The sequence below is a fragment of the Elaeis guineensis genome, chromosome 1 (genome assembly GCF_000442705.2).
Source record: "Elaeis guineensis isolate ETL-2024a chromosome 1, EG11, whole genome shotgun sequence".
Lineage (NCBI taxonomy): Eukaryota > Viridiplantae > Streptophyta > Magnoliopsida > Arecales > Arecaceae > Elaeis > Elaeis guineensis.
The window spans coordinates 117,013,963-117,037,599 of NC_025993.2; the positions used below are offsets into that span (position 1 = coordinate 117,013,963).

A 23,637-nucleotide genomic window follows, 5' to 3' on the forward strand; every position below is an offset into this window, starting at 1 on the left:
GTAGGGTCAATGATTAAATATTAGAACTAAGGTTTGGAGAGCTTTTCTTTTATTCCCCTGCCTTGTTCTTCTTGGCTTATTGGCCAATCTATCAATCTCGGCAACACACTCCAGAAGTACCCTTTTTTTTTGCTGCTTCTGAGAGCTTCCCCAGAGTCATGATATTTGAATGGATTGGACCTTGAAAACAAAGAAAAGGTAGAATGAACTGAAGACATCCCTGCAGCTGTATGTTCCATCCAAAGGGCATGGAGCACAGTAAATCCATCAATTTAAACCATAAACATGAGTTATGAGTACATTTGACCATTCGACTGGTAATAGTGAGAGTTTAGCATTCGGATTTTGTACAGGATGGTGGTAGATTTCTGTTTGTTATAGTCCCTGTGAGATAGCAAACAGCCACAGCAACATGCCAACATCACATACCACATGGATGTTCTTGGCAGCAAAAAATATTCTTCCCCATTTTCTATTTTTCTCCCATACAAAGAATTGCTGCTTTATGCGAACGGTTACGTGCATCATAATCAGCAGAAGAACTTGGCATGACCTAATTAATAGCTCGATGACCATTGCCACCACTGATCCCAGATATGGATTATAGCTTCATCAAGGAATTTTCTGAACATGAGCTCCCTGGATAAATAATTGCTGTTACTAGTGCAGAGAGGGTTTAAAACCAAAGGAAAAAATCCACTGATCATTTCTAGCTGACTGAAAAGATTGTCTGGTTTATCCAGATCATATTGGAAACTTGGTAACCTCAAACATGAGGTTTATTTTATCACCAAAAAATAAACACAAGGCTTTATTCAGCCTTTGCCCCAGTCTCTCGCAAGCTTCTTACATCAACTATCAAATTAGGTGTTAAATGTAATGTTATTGACCTTCAAATATCAAAGTTACAACTTCATGTAATGAAGGGAAAATTTTTTCTCATTCATCCGTAACTTACAGCAGGTAGGAATTGCCTACAGCAGGATGCAACCGTTGCCGTACAAAAGGTCTACTGAATTGGCAATCAGCAGCACTGATTGAAGCAGAAAAAGAATCCCATCGGTTTGTTTTCCATGTTGGACTTCGGGGTATTGCCCATGTCATCTCGAACAACCATCAACGAACTTGTCCCAGGAGATTCAGGTGGTAAAACTACATTCTCCGACCTAAATACATGGGAAGGGACCACAGGTTTGGGTGGTGAAAGAGTAGAAAGATAATGTAGAAGCATCTGCACTATTTGGCTAAAGTTTGGTCGGGAATTTGGATCTTCTTTCCAACAGGAAGTCAAGAGCAAAGCCAATTCTTCAGGAAGGTTTTCTGCACTGGGCCTCATGTTCTGGAGAAAAAGAAAATGTCCGGTTTCGGTCAGATTAACATAGTGCATGTCAGGAGGTACAGAATTTTCAGTCATGAGTAAATAGTTTTTACCTTGAAAGCAGCTGCATAAGCTGCTTGCAGGTTAGACATGCCTTCAAATGGAAGTCGATTATGGAGCAGCTCCCATAATACTATTGCAAAGCTGTAAACATCCACTTTGTGATTGTAATGCTTCTTTTCTCCATGCCTTAGCGTAACAGTGCTGTATAACTATACATGTTCATTTAAAGTTAGATAATCAAAGGAAGTAATCATTGACAATGTTGAGTAGTAATTCTATGTAGCATGAAAAGAACAAAAAAGCACCTCTGGAGCCATCCAACGGTATGTTCCTGTTTCAGCAGTCATCATCTCAGTTAATGTTTCCTCCCTTGCCAAACCAAGGTCAACAAGTTTTACTGTTCTTTGGTCTGCAGTCAACAGCAAGTTCTCTGGGAAAGCAACAATGATCAGAGAACTAATCTTGAAAGCAAGTTCTAAAACAAATAATGCATATGGGATTTATTGTGAAGATGAGAGGCCTTGCACGTTCCTTTGAGCTATATGCTCTATGGAATGTGAAGCTATGTCATGTGTCAACCCAGGTCGTGGGTTTGGGACATGACAAGTAAACTCTAAAAATTGATGCAAATACATGTGAAAATATAAGTCAAGTACCGTGCTTATCAGATAAATTATCTCATCAAATCTGCAGTAGTACATGTTACAACCATCTATCATTATTAGGAAAAAGAGTGTTTATCATATATTGAAACTAGAGGATCAAATATGGGATTTCTTTGTGACTCCTGATTGCATCAAATGACCTTCCTATTGCAAAAGTTGATTTAAGGAACTACAAAAGGTTGAAAGAAACCATGTTTTAAGGAGAGAAGAGGGCAACTGAAACAAATAGAGTAAACACTACAAGTGAAGCAAATAGAGTAATCACCCAAGCCAATGCAAATAGCTGTATGCATCGTTAGAGCCAAGCTCATGGAGGAATCTTATTCTATATAATTATAACTACCTTTTTGCACTTTATTTTCCCATTGTTAGATTAACAAGGAATCTTGGTGCTGTAGCTGTTTAGTGCCTGGTAACCATTCCATTCTAGAGGTGGCAATTGGTCAGGTCGAGACATGTTGAGGTTGGGCCAAGGACAACAACAAAGAAAACCTTGACCAATACCCAATCCAACCTCGTGACCCATACCCATCTGCAGGTCATTTCATGTCACCTATTTGAGCCTGACCTAATTTTCTTAGCAGGCTCCATCTCTAATTGAACCAACTAACATATCAAATCCATTCCTAACAATTCTTACACCTCATTTCCAGCATGATTTAACAACTACTTTAAAGAAAAGACCAACTGGTCAAAAAAATTTATCCAAGATCATGACTCCAACCAACCTAAATTGTTCCAACTCATAAAGGACTCTACCCTCACGACCCAAGTCAAAGCTTTGAACGATACCCAACCCAAAGCACAAGTCAGATAATTTAACTCATACCTGACCATGACTAAGCCGTTTGCCATCAACCTAGCTGTCCAGAACCATGCATTGACAACATAGAGATTGCATATTAATTGAAATGATTATTATAAAAAAAAAAAAGCAAAAAAGCCACAAAAAATCTACTAGGACACAAAGGGTAAACAAAGTTCTTAAAAGGCAGTCAGAGCACTAGGGTGGCCAAAGACCTGCGTTCAAATCCTTGCACCACTAGGATTTGGAGGATTAGGAATATTCATGGGAGGGTAACCTCTGTTGTGGAACCCACTATCTACAGAGCATCTTCCACCATTTAAAGGAAAAGGTGAACAGAGATATTGATATTGACTGCAATTTAGAGGGATCATGGCCTTGGTGTATAAGAGTCTCAAATTGCTTATAGCTTAAATATGGCTTGTCACCGGCAGCTGCAAGTCAGATTTAAAGCAAGTTCCACTGGTCAATCAGATATTAAATCATGCCTCTCTTTCTCACCAACGAGCCATATAAGCCCTTATTTAATACAAGAATCCAAAAAAATTTCATGCTAACAGTGCCCAGGTTTCCAAATTCTACCATCAGGTTCCTGACTCTTCTGGGGCAAAAGTATGACAGTGCAGTGTTACAGTGATTAATCGAAATATAGGCTTTGCCTCATGGTTGTTAGAGCACCTATATTTAATGTAAAATGCATTCGTGATTGTCTTCTACTGGTTATCTGAATTCTGATTCTCATCCATCAAACTTGATGAAAAAAATATGGACTAAATGCACTTCTTATTACAGGTGTCCATTAAACATAAATTTACAAGACTCAATAAGAATGAAACCACACAAAGTTTGCCTGAATACGTGAATTCTGCATATAAAACTCATGTGTTGAATATCATATTAAGCATGTATGTAGTGCAACTTTAATATACTCCATTAGACTTCCATCATCATCTGATTGAGAAGATTTGCATACACCATGCATACAAGTGTTTTTCATGAATACACTACTGGTTAGGAGAACTTATTACCATCATAAGGTCAAAGAAACAGGGTTAACAGTGTTCACATTAGCTTGAGTCCTGACAATCATGCGGTGAATCTATGTAGTACACAGTACACCATGTTGGTCAATGCATGATAAAACATGCCTGTGTAATACAGATATGAAATTACATGATACTTGACACCTCAATAAACAACATTGGCCTGTAGGAGAAGATTTAATTTCAGGATCTCGAACAACAATGGTATTTTCCCAAAAAGTGAATTGTAATGGTGCTTTTTCATGAAGATCAGATGATATGACTCTCTGATTGTGTATGTGTTTAGGATCCATAGAATTTTCGATTTAATTGCATCTGATATTCAGTTGAGGTGTTTACAATAGATACTTCTGATTCTGATTGACAAGGTTAGATGGTTGGGATCTCCTATGTAGATATTCCATCCAGCTGATGCATGTAATTCCTGTAAATCTTTAGACTTAGACTAAATCTCCAGTCCCTTCAAAATAAACTTCATAAATTATTATAAGAGGATACAATTGCTTAGAATAAAAGATGACACATATTTAGATGCCTAGGAGAAAAGAAAAACAAGTCTGATGATATACAGATTTATCTCCATGTAAACATTCATTGAATTATTGATAGTTTAAGTATAAACCCAGGAGGATGGAAAAAGTTCTTTCGAGATTCTTCAGCAGAGTAAATATTAATTGATTTTATGCAATGGAGAAAGGGTTTCAGTTTTGTTCTAAACAATCAAGGAAGTGAAGAGTTTTATCTCTCTTATTTGTTATCTCCAATGATGTTTTGGGGTAACAAAAGATTTGATACATGATGCCCTATAACTTAGAAACAGTCATTGCTATAACATGGTGTTAAAGCCATTCTCTATTTCACTTTTACTCTCTAAGTTAACCACTTGAGTTACTGGGAATTGAGTAGATAGATCTCCAATCCTTGTCATGATGCGTTTGAGAATTAAATTAAATCCATAAACATTTCTTGACAGTAGTACTGTTACAAAGATGTACTTTGTAGGATTTCACCAATCCAAAGTTCAGGCTAAATGCCTAATTTCAGAATATCTATGCAAGCACAAGCTAGTCTACGTATTTTCCATCAGCTTCATATGTTTCTGCCTTTTATGCTTATTTAGAGGCACCAGCCTTGTCTTTTGCCGTAGATTCTTTAATCCTATATCATCAATTCTATCAAGGTGATTGTAAGTTTCCCGAGTCACATTCCACACATATTGACCAACAAGGTACCCTTCTATGGGAACTCCCATTTTCTTGCTTTTGTTGTTCACGACTGAACCATCTTAACCATTCTGCCATTATTTATGCTGAACAATGTATAAATAAACATTTTATAGTTTTCAAATGGACCAGAAAAAATAAATACCAAAAAGGAGAGTAATCCAAATTTAATATCATTGTAATTTCTCAAATATCAGTTCTGGTTTTAAAAAATTGAGAAATCAAAATTGTTAAACATTCAATCGACTGCCATATCCCTCGTACAGCTACCTTATGTGCATTGCTACCCATCTTATAACATTCGTCCTTTATTAGTGGAAGTGACTGTATCTCCATTTCCTTTGTCCCATATGCCATTATAATACTTGAATTTTTTTTTTTCTTGAATCTCATGATTCATGAACAAAGTGGTATCATTATGCCTATGTTTGCTAACCATGATACATGCTCATTAGATAAGCTCTAATTTTTTGACAGAACCAACTCTCAACAGGCAGGCACTGATGGTTCATGCCATACAAATCCTTTGTGAGGAGGGTGGGATGAGTTAGATAGGTAACAAGTGGTAATAAGTGGTGGAGTGGATTAGACAAAGTAAATTAGAGAAAGAAACAGGGAGGAGAAGAGGGAGGACAACATGCTAGGGGATCAAAATTGTTAAGCAGCATGGCTACATTAACAAAACACAGAAAACAAACTATTGCAGGGAGCAGTTGATACTATATTTTCCCATTCTTCCTCCAATCAAATGCGCATAAATCACCGCCCCCTGCCCCGCCCCGCCCCCCCCCCCCCCCCCCCCCCCCTCCCACACCCACAACAACAAAAAAAAAAAAAAAACCCTCATCTCCACATCCAGCTCATTTTTAAGTACCAAAAAATAAGGGACAGATTTGGCCGGTAATTCACATATAACAAGGGTATGGCCCAACTACCTTCATCTCCTTTACCTTCTTCCAGCCCCCCTAACCCACAAACATCCAATTGGAATTGGATTTTCTTAATGGAAGCTAGGCTCGGCATAGTTTAGACACCTTTCCCCAAGATCACAATTTAGGTGTTACATTTTTATACTCACTAGTTAAATTAACTTTTTTGCATGGTTTCCATTGGCAACACAAGGCCTCTTGACCATAAGAAAACTATGGTGATATGGTCGCATCAAAAGGACACTAGCTGAAGTAGCATGTGACTGACATGTTCTATGAATTATCCTGTATTACTTGGACACTTACATTCAACTCCAAAAATCTGTGAATGATATGTATCTGAATCAGATACATACCAGACACTTGGATACGTATGATGTTCTCTTGCTACAACTTTTAAAGATTGGTGAATCAAACAATAACTTTGACCCTCCATATTGACATCATACGAGAGTGTTTGTTCTTTCTGAAGACCGGTGAAGGATGTAGGTACTGAAATAACTTTGCAAAATATTATGTTTCTCATATTTTTTAAGTTAATTGGAAAGTTTGGATGATAAACATGTATATCAGAAGAACTTAACAACCTATCTTTAATGTTTTCTTCTTAATGTTAAACAAATAATGTTTAAAGGATTCAAACATATAATTTAGTTAAAATTATATTTTGTTCTATGTATCCCTGCATCTCCTTTTTTATCCTCTTGCCAAGTCAGATGCTTGGATAAGCATCCACGTCCGATTATTGTATCCATGCCCATGCAACACTGGTATAATTATGACTACGTAACCCAACAAAGATAATATTTGCAGGGTAAGGATACATTGTATGTTTATGCAATAACAAGTTAGCAATAAATAATACTAGTAAGTAAAACTTCCATTAAAAGACAAGTACATGGAGGTAGATTTTCACATCATTTGACAAAGGGTCAATAGTAAAAAGGTAGCAGAGAAAACTATCCAACTTCTATCAAAAGACAAAACATAGTGAAGTTAGCATTCACTTTGAGAAATGATCCAAGGTAAAGAGGTGATACACCTTGTGTCAGATACAAAGATTAACCTGCCCAATTATTGTTCATAATGCCTAGAAGAATGAAATGATTAGCAGATGGAGATCCTAAGCCACCCTTACATATTTACACTAGACATGAACGCAAATCCAGATTTGATTAGGATTTTCTTACATTGGCGATTTGATTTGAAATCCAAATTTGATTAGGATTTTCTTATATTGATAATTTGTTTGAAAAATTAGGATTTCCTCACATTGCTGATTTGATTTGCAATCCTAATTTGATTAGGATTTCCTCAAATTGCTGATTTGATTTGAAATCCTGATTTGGTTAAGATTTCCTTGGATTGCTGATTTGATTTGCTTTGGTTGTCCTTATTTACAGGATTCTATATGTATTCCCTATTTGTTAAGATGTGTTCCTTAATTTTGTTACTTTCCAGCTATGGGATTATAAGCCTATAAATAAGACATCACTAGCATGTTATCAATGATTGAGAATTAAAATATTTTGCAAAAGTTTCTATCTTCCCTGTTCTTCTGTCTTGGTTCTGCATCATTAGCTAATTGTTTCTCCAAGATTGTGAGACTAATATAACTATTCAGTAACTTAAGGAAGAAAGTCGTCGATCTCTGAAATTTGTCAAGCTTGGAGGCCAATATATATCTGTTTTGGATTTTTAGCAGACTGATATGCAGAGGAGCATAAACCAGTGGGCCTGGATTAAGGCATGAAAACCAGTATATTCATATGACAACATCCTTGTCGTTGGCCATGACTAACAAGGTAAACTTGACATCAAACCATGAAGATATCCGGATGCAATAAGAAAGAAAGTAGTGTTTTGCCTGGTATGTTGGCTTATCCTTTTCTTTTCTTTATTCTTTTATTATTTTTCTATTTCTCCTCCTTCTCTTCTCCCTTTCAGTTTGGCACTTGTCTATCTTTTACTTCTTTCTTGCAAGGAAGACCACAATGCTTTCCTACTAATTTCTGCAAACCTAGAGATCTCTCAAGGAAATTTAAGATTTATTCTAAATACCAAGAAATTCAAACCTAAAGTCTTTCAAACTGGAAGTCACATAAGCCCAACAGGCTTTTAACATCCATGGTCTTATACATCTATCAATATTTGTAAGTAAATTCCAGAATAACAAAAGTTATAGAAAAAACTAATTTATAGTGGTCTATTATGTACAAATTCTAAACCTTCCAGCTGTTGACTTGTTAAAAGTCCTAGTAACTTGATTAAATTATGCTTCAAGACTGTTTTGCTAGGTTTACATGCCAAATGCGTGCGTTGCACAGAGTGGTGATATTTTATTAAGTTGAACTACTATCACTTCCATTTTTGAGAATTATCTACACCAAATATGACGCTTATCTTTTATGTTCTTAAACGTACATTTGAGTTTGATGCTTTCCTTCTATCCTTCCTGAGCAACTTTTATTGTTCTCAACATCCCAACATTTACATATATTCCTGAGCAACTTTTCTTGTTCTCAACATCCCAACATTTTTGTGTGTGTGTGCGTGTGTGTGTGTGTAATGAGAATATCTCATATCTGGAAATTTCGGCTCTGGTCAACCAACACTTACAAGAATATAATCCTAATGAAATGGCTGCATGGAAATCAAGCAAAAAGGCAATAATGAGAGGCATATCGCCAGAAATTGTATATCTCAGTTACAACCAACAAGAAATTGGCTAGCCAAGAAATGATAATATAAAAGAGAAGGTTCATATGATAGAAACATGTAGGCAAAATTAGAAAATGAAGAAAAAGCAAATGACACCCACTGCAATGGGAAAAAAATATATCAACCAACTCCTTAAACAGTCTAGAAGGATTGCAACACATAAGCCCAATCAAAAACAATTTTTAACAAAAAAGTTCCAAAAGGGTTCACTTTACCATTTGAATCCTAACGTTATCATCCAATTAAGATCCCTTCTCTTTTTTTCTTTTTTCCACCACACCAATTGGAAAACTGAGAAATCTACTATGATTCTAGTCCTTGATCCATGTGGAAGAGTTCCAGGCCATGATCCAGAAAAGAAAAAGGAATCAAGCTCTTTAGACAGACAACTGAATTGGGGTGACTGGGGAGTGATGATAGCAGAGTCAAGGGTAACCCAATACAGCTGTGAGATAGCTTTCTGCAAGGCATCAATAGAAACAACCAGAGCTGGACCTAATCTCATCTATTGTTTCTACTAGACAAAGTGGCAAATCCTTTTTTGCCCCTTCAGGATAGCTTCATTGGCCTACATCACACTGCACCAATGAACATCTATCATCCCTGATCAAATAACTAATTTCATAATCAGCATAGTGCATGTACATTCAAAGCAAAGCTAACAAAGCTTGCAATCATACTCAGCAGGATCTCAAACATCGTATAAGCAAGTAATAAAATATAAAACTTTACAGACACTAAATTTTCAATGTACCATTTCATTCATCCATGATCCATAAAGAATGTAGTTACCTTGAGCCTACTTTTAGGAGAACAAAATTAGAGGTCCATTTCTGAGATTTTTTTGACCTTGTCATTGTCGTATGTTTTCTCATGTAGGCTAAAGATCAAATACCGCCAAAAAGAAAAGTCTAGGTCAACCTTAAAAACAAACTCAAAAATATTTCTTTACACTATACTTCAAGTGAATTAAAAAAAAAAATTCTATGGTTTTCAATAACATGCTCAACAAAACAAGAGAACTAACGAACACAACATCAAGACTCCAAGTTTCATTTTCTAACCTCCTCTCCAGAAAATTGCAATCATTTTAATGATCCAGTTCAACAAACTAATTTTTTCTATCATATGCATATTCTTTTAGTAATGGGGAAAAAATGCAAGTATGATATAAGGTTCCAAGCATTCTTAGTTATCCTCAAAGATGCCCATGATTATTAATTGCCAGTATGCCATGTGAAAACATAAAACAGGGAAGACATCTCGCTCAAAGCATTTGCCTGTTATGGAGTTGCATCTTGCATTTCTATCCATCAAATTCAGCCTTCTATTTGTCTTACTCTGGTTACTGATCCTGCTCCAACTACTCAGGCTTTAGCCTCCAATTATTTTTGAAACAACCCATGGAATAATTCCTTTGCTAGACACCTAATCTTCCTTCTCGCATCTAATTCCAATTAACATTATTTTTTTAATAATGCATCTCCACATTTGTCATTGTTACTATACGGATTGAAACATTTCACAATGACAGACTCATGAAGACTGAAAAATTAGGTGAATATGCGTCAGAAGGCATGAAGACCCCAGAAAACATTTATCTGAAGAACATTAAAAATGAAGTAAATGAGATCCTATTTCTGTTTGCAACACATGGTCAATCAGTAGCTTCTGGCCAACCAGCAAGGGAAGAAGTTGCATGAGAACTTGAGGCTAGATCAGACAGTGGATGCAGACCATTAACATGTGAAGCAACTTAGATTTAAACATTAAGAATAGAGCAAAAGTAGCTTCATCTGATCAAGCAAACCAATGGATTATTCATTTAGTTTACAAGAGTCAAAGTGCACTTAGCATTATGAATGCAACCTAATCTAATTAATAACTGCTATCGTATTCTCGTTATTCCTGAAAAAAACAGAATAATACTTTTTGGCTAGCTTTTTCAGAGAAGATCTTAGGTTGTTATAATAAATGTCACCAACATGATCCTTTGTGTGTTTCTATAACTACTGTACAATAGATTTGGCAAAAGAAAAGATGATTTATCATAAAATTTAATCATATATAATCCATTCTCTAAACATGTTATTTTTTATGCAGTTTGTTATATATTTTGCAATGAATGTTTACACAACAATGACCGAAGTCCTCATAGAATCAACAGGGTTATTATATCACTACAATTCTATGACCAACAAAAGGAGGTAAAGAAAAGGTTCTATTTTCCTTATACATGCTTTCTTCTCAACTGCTCATAAATGAGCTTCGGTCTTATTCTATTTGCACTAGTACTCGGTGCTATTTCACACCATCTTAAATCTCTCGAGACCAAAAGCTAATAACCAGAAAATTGTCATTATGTTTAACATATCTTAATCTCTCAATCCCTATTTCTGCAAGGACTTCCATCACTCACGTGCAGCTCTTACCGACCAGGTCCTACTTCAACTTTTCAAAGTAAAAATATGGCAAATCACACAAACCCTAGGCCACCAGTAATTCGGTACCCACAGGTTACGGAAAAACATAATGAAGCAAGGTTTGCCATCTCAATACTGGAACCTATACCGGTACCATTCTATTATAATGTCAATATGCTCGGTATAGTACCTAGTTCGGCATACTGAGTGTCAACACACCATTCGTACAGCATATCAATATAGTTAGTACGCACCAATATGTTTAGCATGCACTAGTATTGACCGGTACAAACCTTGAAATGAGGATTAGTCCACTATTTTCCCTGGATATTCTTATAGTAACATGTATTCCACCTTAAGTTTGAGAGAGTAGGGAAACTTCTACATATGCACGCTAGCTCAACATAAAACTCATTTTGAATGTCATGACAAACATTAAGTTCTGCCATTTGAAAACATGAGATTCAAAACAGCTAAAGAGATATTCCAACTTTCTTTCTGTTATATGAGCATTTTTTGCAATTCAAGCATCACCAGGCAAAATACTAATGGAATGTACATGGAAATAAACTTTAATTTATTCTCCCTCACTATGATCAGTAGAGCTAATGTTTTATGGAAGATTGAACTTACCAGTTTTTTATTATTATAAATTCTTTCTCCTCATTCTTTGATAAGTTTTGTCAAAGTTTGATGGTGCATGTTGACTGTAGCTTGAATTTTGGTGTGACCCATGATACGGACCAGATTTTAGACTTTAGTTGGCCTATTTAAATATTTTGGTCTTTTCTTGTTGTTTTGAATTTGATGGCTATATATATATACATACATACATATATATTATAATCACGCCTTTTGTTATTTAGGGGGGGCATCTTTTGTTATTTGAACCACTGCATATTTTTTTCACTCCATCTTTTGATATAGTGGATTTCTCCCCATCTTCATCTGTGAACGTAGGCCAAAAGCTGAACCACATAAATCGCTGTAGTTTATTTTTCTACATGTGATTGCTTATTGTTGTTTCGGATTTCACATTAATTAACAGATAATCTCGCAGCAAATTGGTATCAAAACCTCGGATTCAGATTTGTTCAGGTCTATTCATCATATATGTTTTGGGTTCCAATTATCTGTTGATTTTATGTTTTGTTTTTCCACGATTTCTTCATGACGGCTGCGCAATTCGAGATCGAAAAGTTTAATAGGAATAACGATTTCAATCTTTGGTATGTGAAGATGCGAGTCTTATTGGTTCAATAAGAATTACTGAAGGCGCTAAAGGATAACGATGCTTTGCCAATGATGTTATCAGAGGAAAATAAGGATTATCTCCTAGAGCGCATATACAGTGTGACTCAATTATCTCTAGCAGATGAGGTTTTGCGAGAAGTTACAAATGAGCCATCTGCTGCAACATTATGGCTCAAGCTGAAGAGCATCCATATGACCAAGTCTCTACCAAATCAGCTCTATCTGAAACAGCGGCTCTACACTCTTTGAATGAACGAAGATATGCCCCTTGTAGACCACCTCAATGGATTTAATAAAATTATTCTGAATTTAAAAAATATTGATGTGAAAATTGATGATGAGGATCAAATCCTTATTCTGTTATGTTCATTACCTCCCTTTATTAAGCATTTTATTGATACTATACTATATGGTCAAGACACTTTCTATGGAAGGCGTGAGGGCTTCATTGAACTCAAGAGAGTTAAAGAAAATAGTGTCTGAAACTTGGAATGAAAATCAGATGAATAGTCTGGTTGCTACAGGTAGATCAAAAGAAAAGAATTTCAACTCAAGTTCAAGAAGTAATAGAGACATATCAAAATCCAAAGAAAAAAGAAAGAAAGGCAAATGCAATTACTCTAAGAAGGGCACTGAAAATCTGACTGTCCTAAACCAAAGAAAAGAAAGAAAGTCCAATAATCCCTCTAATGCTGGTGATTCAACTAGTGTAGCAAAGGATAGTTCTAATGGTACCGATATCCTCTCCATATTTGTCAGTTTATCTGAAGATGCTTGGATTCTTGATTTAGTATGTTCTTATCAAATATATCCTCTTCAGAATTGATTTTCCACTTATTACCCTATTGATGATGGTGTTGTGCTCATGGGGAATAACATATCCTATAAGGTTGTTGGTAGAGGGACCATTCAGATCAAAATGCATGATGATATTTTGTTAGAACCTTACCTGATGTGTGGCATATACCATATTTGAGAAAGAAACTAATTTCTTTTAGTATTCTTGATTCACATGGTTTTAAGTACTTTGATAAAGGTGAAATTTTAAAGGTTTCAAAGGGTGCTCTCTTTGTGGTCAAAGGTAGATTGTCTCATGACCCATAATTACTTTAGGATAGCACAGTTGTTGGTGCTAAATTAGTTTTCTCATCAAATCCAAATTTGGATAGTACTTGCTTGTGGCATATGCATTTGGGTCATATGAGTGAGGCTGGTGTTGGTGCATGTGTGGTGCTCCCAAACCTTGGGAGACCAGGAGAGGAGCCATGGGCTTGGCTCCAAGATTCTAAGACTGGTTTGGATCTTAGGGCTAGGATCGGTTTGATCTTAGGGCTAGGACCGGTTTGGTCCTAAGGTGAAGGTTCAGCCCTCCACGGTCATATGGCCTTGGTTTGTGGATCTCATGGGGGCTAATTCAAGTTTGGACCAGGTTTGGATCCATGGGGTTGAGCGCATAATCAAACTATGGGTGTACATGGGTTTAGGTAAGTGCATTCGGATTGGGTTAGCCTAGAAAATTTTTGGACTAGAATTTTGGTCCATGTATAGACTATAATATACATTGTATGTAACCCTAATTTGTGAGGAATGGAAGAAACTTTTTCTCCCAAACTTCTCCCCCTCTCTCTAGTTTTGCACGCCGCCTAAGGAGCAGCAAGGAAGGCTTCACGTGCAAAGGGGGCGCGCGGCATGAGAAGACTAGCGCTAGTGCTAGAAGAGAGTCCAATCTGCCTGGGACTCTCTCTCTTAGTGGATCTAGGTTGCCCAAAGCCTCACGCCTCTAGAGGAGGGTGTGGAGAGTTGTCCCATGCGCAGTAAAGGGGTTTCTCACGGAGAGAAACCAGGAAGAGGTACGCCATAATGTGGAGAAGGGAGATCATGCAGGCAAGTTGCTGTTTTCGTGCACTGGAATTCCCTGTTGCATAGGAACTCTCTCACCACCTGGATCTCGGTTCATATGCTGGTTAAAACAGTGAGGGCTTGATTCGGAAACCTTAATATCTTGATTGATCGCCCGAAGATCAAGATAAGTGGAGATGAGCCGCATGAGATAAAGGCTGCACAGAAGGAGAACGACTGCCATGGAGTCCTAGTCCAACAAGGACTCCTCATCAATGATTTCTGGTCAGATCTAATAGTCCCAAGATATCACATCCCTAGTCCTGATTCTTAGGATCTTAGAAGTGAAAGATCAGATCTGGAAGTACGTCCCGGATCCTTAGAAGCGGAGGAGATGCGAACTAGATCGCTGCTGCAGGATTCTTGGTGCGCAGCGATCTAGGGCATAGTATTTGTTGCCTTTAGAGAGTCTGGATCACCATGGACTCTTGCAGAGGGCTTTATCGCAAGTCTCCTCAAGTCTACGCAAGTGCACGACGGTCCTAACAGCTGACATATTTTTTTTTTGAGCAAACAGGATTTGTTGTGTAGTCAAAAAATCGGAAAGCTTAACTTTTATGAGCATTGTCTATAAGAAGTAGTGTAAAGTTAAATTCCACACAGTCATCCACAGGACAAAGGGTACATTGGATTATATTCATTTTAATCTTTGGGGTCATGCACCTATTCAATCTAAAGGCAAATTCTCGATATTTATTGACTTCTATTGATGATTTTTTGAGAAAAGTTTGGGCATACTTTCTGAAGCATAATAATGAAGCATTTTTCACTTTTAAGAAGTGGAAAGCACTTGTTGAGAAATAATCCAGCAAAAAGATCAAGAGATTAAGAATTGATAATGACATAAAGTTTTGTGATAGTCGGTTTAATGAGTTCTGCGAAATGGAAGGCATTATAAAATACCATACAGTTAGAAAGACACCATAGTAAAATGGTGTTGCATAATGCATGAACAGAACTCTTTTAGAGAGAGCACGGTGTATGCTTTCTCAATCAGATTTATCTCAAGATTCTTGGATTGAAGATATTAATATGGTATGCTACTTGATGAATAGATCTCCATCCACTGCTATTGAGTTACAAACTCCTACTGAGGTATAGTTTGATACACTTGCTAATTATTTTGTTTTGAAAATATTTGGTTGTCTTATTTATGCACACGTTAGTAACAGTAAACTTGAAAAAAATGATACAAAAATATATCTTTCTTGGTTATCAGTCTAGGATGAAAGGCTACATACTATGGTGTTTTGAACCTGGTTCTCCAAAATTTATAGTCAATACAGATGTTACCTTAGGTGAAAAGACAATGCTTATTCGAGAAAGGAATCAATTACTATAGATATAGATCATGGTATCCATCACAAGATGATACTTCAATTCAACCAGTTAAGAGTGATGAGCCTAAGATTGTTGATGAGATAGATTCTCCACAGGAGCAGCAGTATACTATAGCCATTGGTAGATCGAAGAGGTAGATTAGATTCCCTTCGAGCTCTGGATAAGCAGATTTGGTCTCTTTTGCATTGTTTGTGGCAACGTATATTGAGATTCAAGATCCAGTCATTCATCATAAGGCCATCACTAATAGTGAGTCTGCATAATGGTCTATTGCTATGAGTGAAGAGATTAAGTCTCTTCACAATAATCAGACATGGGAGCTTATGAAACCACCATGGGGCCACAGGATTGTTAGGTGCAAATGGATCTTCAAGAGAAAGAAAGAATCTTAGAGATCGAATCATCAAGGTTCAAAGCATGCTTGGTTGCAAAAGACCATAGTCAGAAGGAAGGTATAAACTTTAATGAAATTTTCTCTTATATTGTGAAACATAGCTCTATTCACGTATTGCTTATCATTGTTGCATTGTTTGATTTACAGCTTGAGCAGCTTGATGTCAAGACAGCTTTCTTGCATGGTAAGCTTGAGGAACATATTTATATGCAGCAACCAAATGAATTTGTAATTCAAGGTAAGGAGAACCATATTTGTTTGTTGGTTTGAAGCAATCTTCTAGATAGTAGTATAAACGGTTTGACGCATTTATACTTGGATGTGGTTACTCTCGGAGTGACTATGATAATTTTTTATCACGAGAGGCTTCCAAGTGATTCTTTTATTTTTTTATTGTTCTATGTTGATAACATCTTATTACATCAAACAATATATTTGAGATTAAGAAGTTAGAGGCTTAGCTTAGCAATGAATTTCAGATGGACTTGGGTGTAGTAAAGAAGATTTTGGATATGAAGATTCACAAGATCGACACACAGGTAGATTGTTCTTGTCACAGAAAAATTATATTAAGAAGGTGCTAAAGCATTTTGATATGCAAGATTGCAAACCAGTAAGTACTCTACTTGCAGTATATTTCAGACTTTCAGCAGCTTTGTCTTCACAACCAAATGAGAAGCACATGTCACATCTTCCATATGCTAGTGTAATTGGGAGTATCATGTATGCTATGGTTTGCACACATCCAGATATCTCACAATCCGTCAGTGTCGTTAGTAAGTACATGAGATACCTAGGAAGGATCCATTGGTAGGTTGTAAAATAGATCTTACACTATTAGAGAGACACTACGGATGTTCGTTTGGTATATGATCAGGGTTCAGACACACTTACAGCAAGCCAAGCACTTACCACTCTTAAGTCAAGCACTGCTTGGATTTGATTCGTGTTTTGAGATCTAGACTAGACTCTTGCAGGCATTGTTGGAGTAGAAAGAAAGCAGTTCACTATTTTGTATTGTAACTTAATGAAATTCAAGCCAGGATGGAGATTTGTTGAGTGTGGCTTGCATTTTGGTGTGATCTATGATACGGATCCGATTTTAGACTTTAGTTGGTCCATTTGAGTATTTTGGTCTTTTCATGTTGTTTTGGTATTTAGTGGCTATATATATACAATATAATCATTCCTTCTTTTATTTGGGAGGCCGACTTTTGTTATATGAGCCACCGCATACTATTTATACTCCACCTTTTGATGTAGTGGAATCTCTTCCCATCTTTGTCCGTGGACGTAGGCCAAAAGCCGAAACACATAAATCACTGTATTTTATTTTTCTATGTGTGATTGCTTGTTGTTTTGAATTTCACATTAATTAACCAGTAATCCTGCAACATCGTGTTAATTGTTATATAATTTAGCCTATTACTAGAAGTTCATATCTTATGATGATACTTGCATTTCAGTAATTACAAAAGGCACACATTTATAACAAACAAAAAATCATAGTTTACGAGTTTACTGTAATTGGGAATGCAGCTATAAATACAGACCTCCAAAGGTAGCTAATTGGAGTAATTTATGAAAGGGATGTAAATGAATACTCCATCTAGAACTGACACAACTCATAAGGGCCTGTATACAAGACAAACCAATACCATTTAGGGACATACCATAATCAATTGTAAGGAACAAATGATTGTCCCACTCCCACATGTAACAGAATGCTGGAATCTCTTTGCTATAGTTAAACCGCATTTAGCTTACAATCATAGAAGTCAGAATCTAATGTTCGTCACCAAATTATTTCACATTAAGATTACCCTGAATTGTCTTATTTTATCATCCACAAATAAAAAACTCAAGATGCACATCCCAAATTCCATTAGATAGCATCCAGCATAAATGTCAGAGCAACTGTTTGAGCATTTTACAGAATATAATTTGAGCTTAAGAGAACTATTCTCCAGCAAAGCATCAACCAACATTAGAGGTTGACCATGCAATGTAAACATAATCTAGCTCATACTTCACATTACATGTATGCATAAGGTCTGAAACAACTACAGCATCTAAAAGAAACACAAACTACAATAACTGAATTTATTTAGACCTGAAACACTTAAACAAAAGAAAAAAGAGCATAACTACCAATGCAGAGCAAAGATAATGATAGCTTTAGCTTCAAATGCAAAGAATATATTACCTGGCTTCAGATCACGATGAATGATCCCATGCGAATGCAAGCATTCCATAGCCCGAGCAATGTCCAGCGCAAATCCAACCGCAACACCAGGTTCTAAGCTCCGAGGCCTCATGTTCAGCAAGTATTTGCGCAGCGAACCCCCCAGCAGAAGCTCAGTGACCACCACCATCACAGGCTCCTTGCATGCCCCAAGGAACTGAACATAAAAGGACACAGAATACAAGCAAAATCACCAATTTATACAATTAAATATCAAATAAGTGGCAGAAGTAAATTCCAAATAGCAAATATGACCTTGACAAGGTTCTTGTGTGGGACTCTGGAGAGCATGGCCACCTCCCTCATAAACCTCCCCTCTCTTTTCGCCTTCTCCTCAGGGGTTTCACCTCTATGCACAATCTTGATAGCAACATTCTGATTCTTATACCTACTCGACATCCACCAAAAAAAAAAAAAAATCCAAATACAAGAAAAAAATACTGAAGTAAAAAAACAACTGAATTATGGCATGGATCGCGGAACGGGGATTGAAACAAGGGAAGAGAGACCTACTTGCCCTCGTAGACCTTGGCATGAGCACCCTCCCCGATGCGAGGGCCAACGAAGAGCTGCTTGGGATCGATGAGCCACTTGGGATCGATGTGGTGCTCGTCGACGGAGACGAACCGATTCCCAGATTCCATCTCTAGAGAACCGAACAGGATCTAACATCTATCCATCTATCTCTCCAGTAAATTGCGGCAGCAACAGAAACACCAGGACAAGGACATGGACTTGTGGCAAAAAAAAAAAAAAGGGATACAAAAGAGAAGATAAGTAGGGCAGGGCTTACACTTGCTTCCAATTCGGATTATCCGGGAAGGGCCAATGCAAGAACCAAAGACATGATGGCTACTTTCCCAAAGCCCATCTCTCAAGAAATCACATGCATCCTAAAATTTTATCACACCCCATGTCCGGGAGCTATGACAAGGATAAGTGCCACTGGAAGCACCAATCCCACCCTTCTTCTCCTACAACATGGACATGGGCCGTGGAAATAGGGCAGATTTCCAAAGAATTGACTTCCCCCTTCCTTGATGGAGGAGCTCAGATTGGGATGCAGGTGCTGAAGAAATTACTTCCCTACCACCATATCATGATATTAATATTCTTTTTTTTCCTACCTTCCTTTCTCAGTTCTCACTGAGAAAAAGTTAGAAAAGAAAAACAAAATGAGAAGTCCAAGCCAAGTAGATATACTGTACACTTACCGTTGCACGCTGCCAACCATAACTACTACAGAAACGAAACATATACGGCCGTATGATGCACACTATATAAGATATAATTTTTTTAAATAATCAAAAATCAAGTTTGAATAATTTTTTCTAATTTTTAAAAATTATATTCTATGCAATATGATGGATACATCGTTAACCGCAACCATTTGTTACTGTAGCAGTGCATAAAGATGAATTGAAAACTATAGAAACGAATAACTATGATTGATAGCATATACAATCATATGATGCTTATCGACTCCAAAAACAAGCAATTATGATTAGCAATATGATGTTCTTCAAATAGTTCAAAATCAAGTCCAAACAATTTTTCCAACTTTCCAAAAATTACATCTGGCACGGCATTTAGCAGAGTAATTGGCGATGTGTATAATTTTTTTTCCAACTTCTTTCCGTTTAGTATTTATCTATCTAGTGGCGTGTAGCGAGCTACGAGGGAGCAAATGCCGGAAGAAACAATTTTGAAGTCTTTGGGCTGTGGGCCATTGAGTTGGATGGGTCATTTGTAGAGGGCGAATTCTGGAGGAGATGAGCATGAGATGGTACTCTCTGGTATGCTGGATTAAGAAACATATGACATTTGGGTCCGTTTGATGCAGTGGGAGACCGTGTGTGTGCATTATGTTGGCATAAAATACTTACAGGGGTGGTTGCCGAGGAAGACCAATCAAGGGCCGAAGGGACAATCAGACCCTTAATGCAGGGGACACGCCCCACTCCGCAAATAAAAAATTGAAACGATATCGCCATGGCTCTTCTTGTGTTCAATATTTTATTGCTCAGATTCTTGGTTTGATTAGGTAGCGTGACTGCTCGTATGTCTGATAGCGCGAGATGTGCACCAGAAGGTGAAAGGAACCATCCAATGAATTTTCTTAATGACCAGTTCCTTTGTTAATCATTATTATATATTTACACATACGGTAAAGAACTCACTCAAAACCAAAGTTAAGGGGTTCAAATCTGCTCAAATCCGGTCATAACCATAATGATATGCTCATGACCCATTCAAATGGATCGATACTACAATATTTTCTACTCTACAAATCATAGGTTTGGTCTATCCTTGTGTAGCACTCAAATCGGTTCTGATATTATTATATATCAATATATTCGCACTAATGTGTATTTTTTTAATAAACGATAGTAGTTAGAGATGAAAATTTATATTCACATTTATTTTAAATAATACGTTTAAAAATTAAATATTAAAAAAATAAATATAAAAATAGATATAAGTTGGATAGATAAATTTTATAACCATAGAATCAAAAATATTATAAGATGTACGATAAATCAAATTAATAATTTATTAATATTATTTTATATTATTATTAAAAATTTATAATTATTATATAAAATTAAATAAGATTATAAATAATCAAGCATTCAGATAATTAAATAATTATCTATTTATATTATATTTATTTGTTTAATAAATATAAATATAATATAAATATTAATCAATATTTAAATTTTTATACATATTTTTATAGATTTGGATGTGATAATAAATTTACATAGAGTTACTCGTACATATCTATTTATAACAATCTACCACCTTACTCAACATGTTGGACGGAAACATGGTTTGGATATTTTGTCCTACACACTATTTTATATCTATTTAATGTACGGTTAACATGGGCTAGATACGCATAGGTATCTTGTGCATCACGGGAAGGGTGGAGATAAAAAAAGAAAAAAGTTCATGAGTCTCACTGCCGACAGGTTGATCGAATGGTGGTGGGACATGCTTGGGTCACATCAAAAAACATGAGGCCGTAGAAAAAAAGTCCTCTATTATTAACCCATTTGTGTTTTATTTTATTGATATTTTTTCATTTGCCGGGGGTAACATGGAGTCCGTCTTTCTATCCGTGGGGAATATTTCTGGGATGTGTTTTGGTGGAGTGGAACATGATTTTGTTTTATGAAAATCATCTTGTCAGTTTTTCGATTGAGATTTTGAATCGAGATCATGGCAACCGCCGCATACTCATAGAAAATTTTTTTATAAGCATGCAAGGATCTTATCATACTATCTTAAAACAACAGCGAATAATTAGCCAATAATTTAAATCCAAACATAACGACTAAATTTTTTTTTCTTTAATGTCTCAATAAATTCAACAATGATTCATAGTCCTTACATCAAATTCAATAAGACTTTCACTGAAAATAAAATATAGAGATTCTGCTTCTGATCACTCTTCCATTCATATCTTGTATCATCTTAATTCCTGTAAAAACAGTAAAATAGGAAATAATGAGCTAGACAGCCCAGTAAGCAATGATCACTTCTCAACAGATTTCATCAGGCATTTAAGTAAATAATTATTTATAGAAAATAAGCATATAAAGTTCATCAATTCGAAATCAATTTCAATTATACAATATAATTCATGTCAAATTCATTTCTTTTTTTTGAAAATTCAAGTTTCTTTCCAGATTTCAATTTCTTTTGTTCTTCAATTCTTTTCGTCAACCATGAGCATGACCATATTTTTCCTGTGAAGGGTCATAATACCGCGTATCTGCTTGCGGTAGGATGCGAATCATCTGGCAGCCATGTCCTTTGGAACCACTGGTCTCTCTGGTGGTTTGTCACTGGTCTCTCTGGCGACATGTCGCTAGTCTCGCTGGCGACATAAACCATCAGAAATCAATTGCCAACGTATATGCCCCCATTGGCAGGGTCCTTTACATAGTCAGGTTGTCAATTCATTATGTTTCTTATATCATAATTCTTCATAAATCATATTTCATATTCTAATTTCGATAATAAAACATATAATCATGTAGTATCGAAATCAATTAATATAATGCATCATGAAATCAATATGTTCAAACATGCTTCATCATAACATTTCAAATAAGATATTTTCATAACAAAATACCATTCATCCAATTCATGCATCGTTTCACAAATCATGTCAGAAAAATACATTATAATTTATCGATAAATCTAGAAAAAGTGAAACATTACTTACTTCGAACGTATTCCAATAAATTCATATAATTCTATAAATTTTCTTTCAAAAATTCTGTTCGTAGATCATATCGCGATATCCCATGATCAAACATCCACAATCCTATACAGAATCAATTTCAATAATTAGAAAGAATACGAATGCCATATTTCAATGATTTAGATTGGGTCCGATCATCTAATTTCATCTAATCAAAAATCTAATTAGGACCTAAACGATTCAAAGTTTGACTATCAGATCAAATCGGATTCGAAGTGATAGGACCGAAGTTTCTTCATCGATTTCATAAAATCAAGTGGAGAGAGAAAATCAGAGGAGAGAGAATTCATGAGGTACAATTCGAATTGATCAGGTGACACAATCCAACATTACGATTGGTCCAGTATCTCGATTGGTGAAATCAACGTGATCAAATCAAGTCATAGCTAGATCGAAATCATGGATGATCAAATCTAAAGATTCATGGTTTGATTAAGATGGGTGCCAGTACGCTGTCAGACAATCATGGATCAGAGTTCTTCATTAGAATCAGATCAAGATTATTAAAAAAAATTTCTTCATTCACTAACATTTTTAGAGAGAGAATCAATCAAGAAAGAGAAAATTTTAGAGAGAGAAAATTCTAGAGAGAGAAAACTCTAGAGAGAAAAATTCATCTTGAATTCTTTAGAAAATATGATTCGATAAATTCGATCGATCAGATCAAATCATGTTAAGATTATCATGTGGATAATTCAATAAAATTATGAGAAATAAAATCTAAAAATACCTGATCTGATCAAAGTGGATGTCGGTGTACCGTCCGACGATCACAGATCAAAAATCCATCACGAGGATCATTTAAATTCATCATCATTCTTCTCAAAATTCTAAAAATCTTAGGAGAGAGAAATAATCTAGAGGAAAGATTCTAGAGAGAGAAAGTAGAGAGAGAAAGTCCAATTCTAGAGAGAGAAAATACTAGTTCAGGCTGAAGGGAGAGAGGGAAGAGAGAGAAACTCTCTTTCTCATATTTTATTATTTATCTCATTATTTATTAATTAATTTTATTTTTCTCTTTCTTTTTTTTTTTTACTT

The 23,637-nt window shown here is 36.0% G+C and overlaps 1 protein-coding gene across 1 annotated transcript; it reads right to left on the bottom strand.

The window, feature by feature from the left end:
- Window positions 1–863: 863 nt before the first annotated feature.
- Window positions 864–19,438, bottom strand: LOC105038780 (serine/threonine-protein kinase STY13). The gene is made up of 6 exons (XM_010914674.4): window positions 18,837–19,438; window positions 18,579–18,711; window positions 18,285–18,480; window positions 1,687–1,811; window positions 1,432–1,590; window positions 864–1,339 (listed from the first exon to the last, which is right to left on the bottom strand). The coding sequence occupies exons 1-6, from the start codon at window positions 18,965–18,967 to the stop codon at window positions 1,025–1,027; spliced, it is 1,059 nt and encodes a 352-aa protein (XP_010912976.2). The 5' UTR covers window positions 18,968–19,438; the 3' UTR covers window positions 864–1,024.
- Between the last annotated feature and the right edge of the window lie 4,199 nt (window positions 19,439–23,637).

Coding starts and splice junctions, on each gene's coding strand:
- LOC105038780 (XM_010914674.4), bottom strand. CDS start 18,967: ATGGAATCTGGGAATCGGTTCGTCTCCGTCGACGAGCACCACATCGAT. Junction 18,712..18,836: donor GCCAAGGTCTACGAGGGCAA/GTAGGTCTCTCT, acceptor GATGTCGAGTAG/GTATAAGAATCAGAATGTTG. Junction 18,481..18,578: donor CACACAAGAACCTTGTCAAG/GTCATATTTGCT, acceptor TTTTATGTTCAG/TTCCTTGGGGCATGCAAGGA.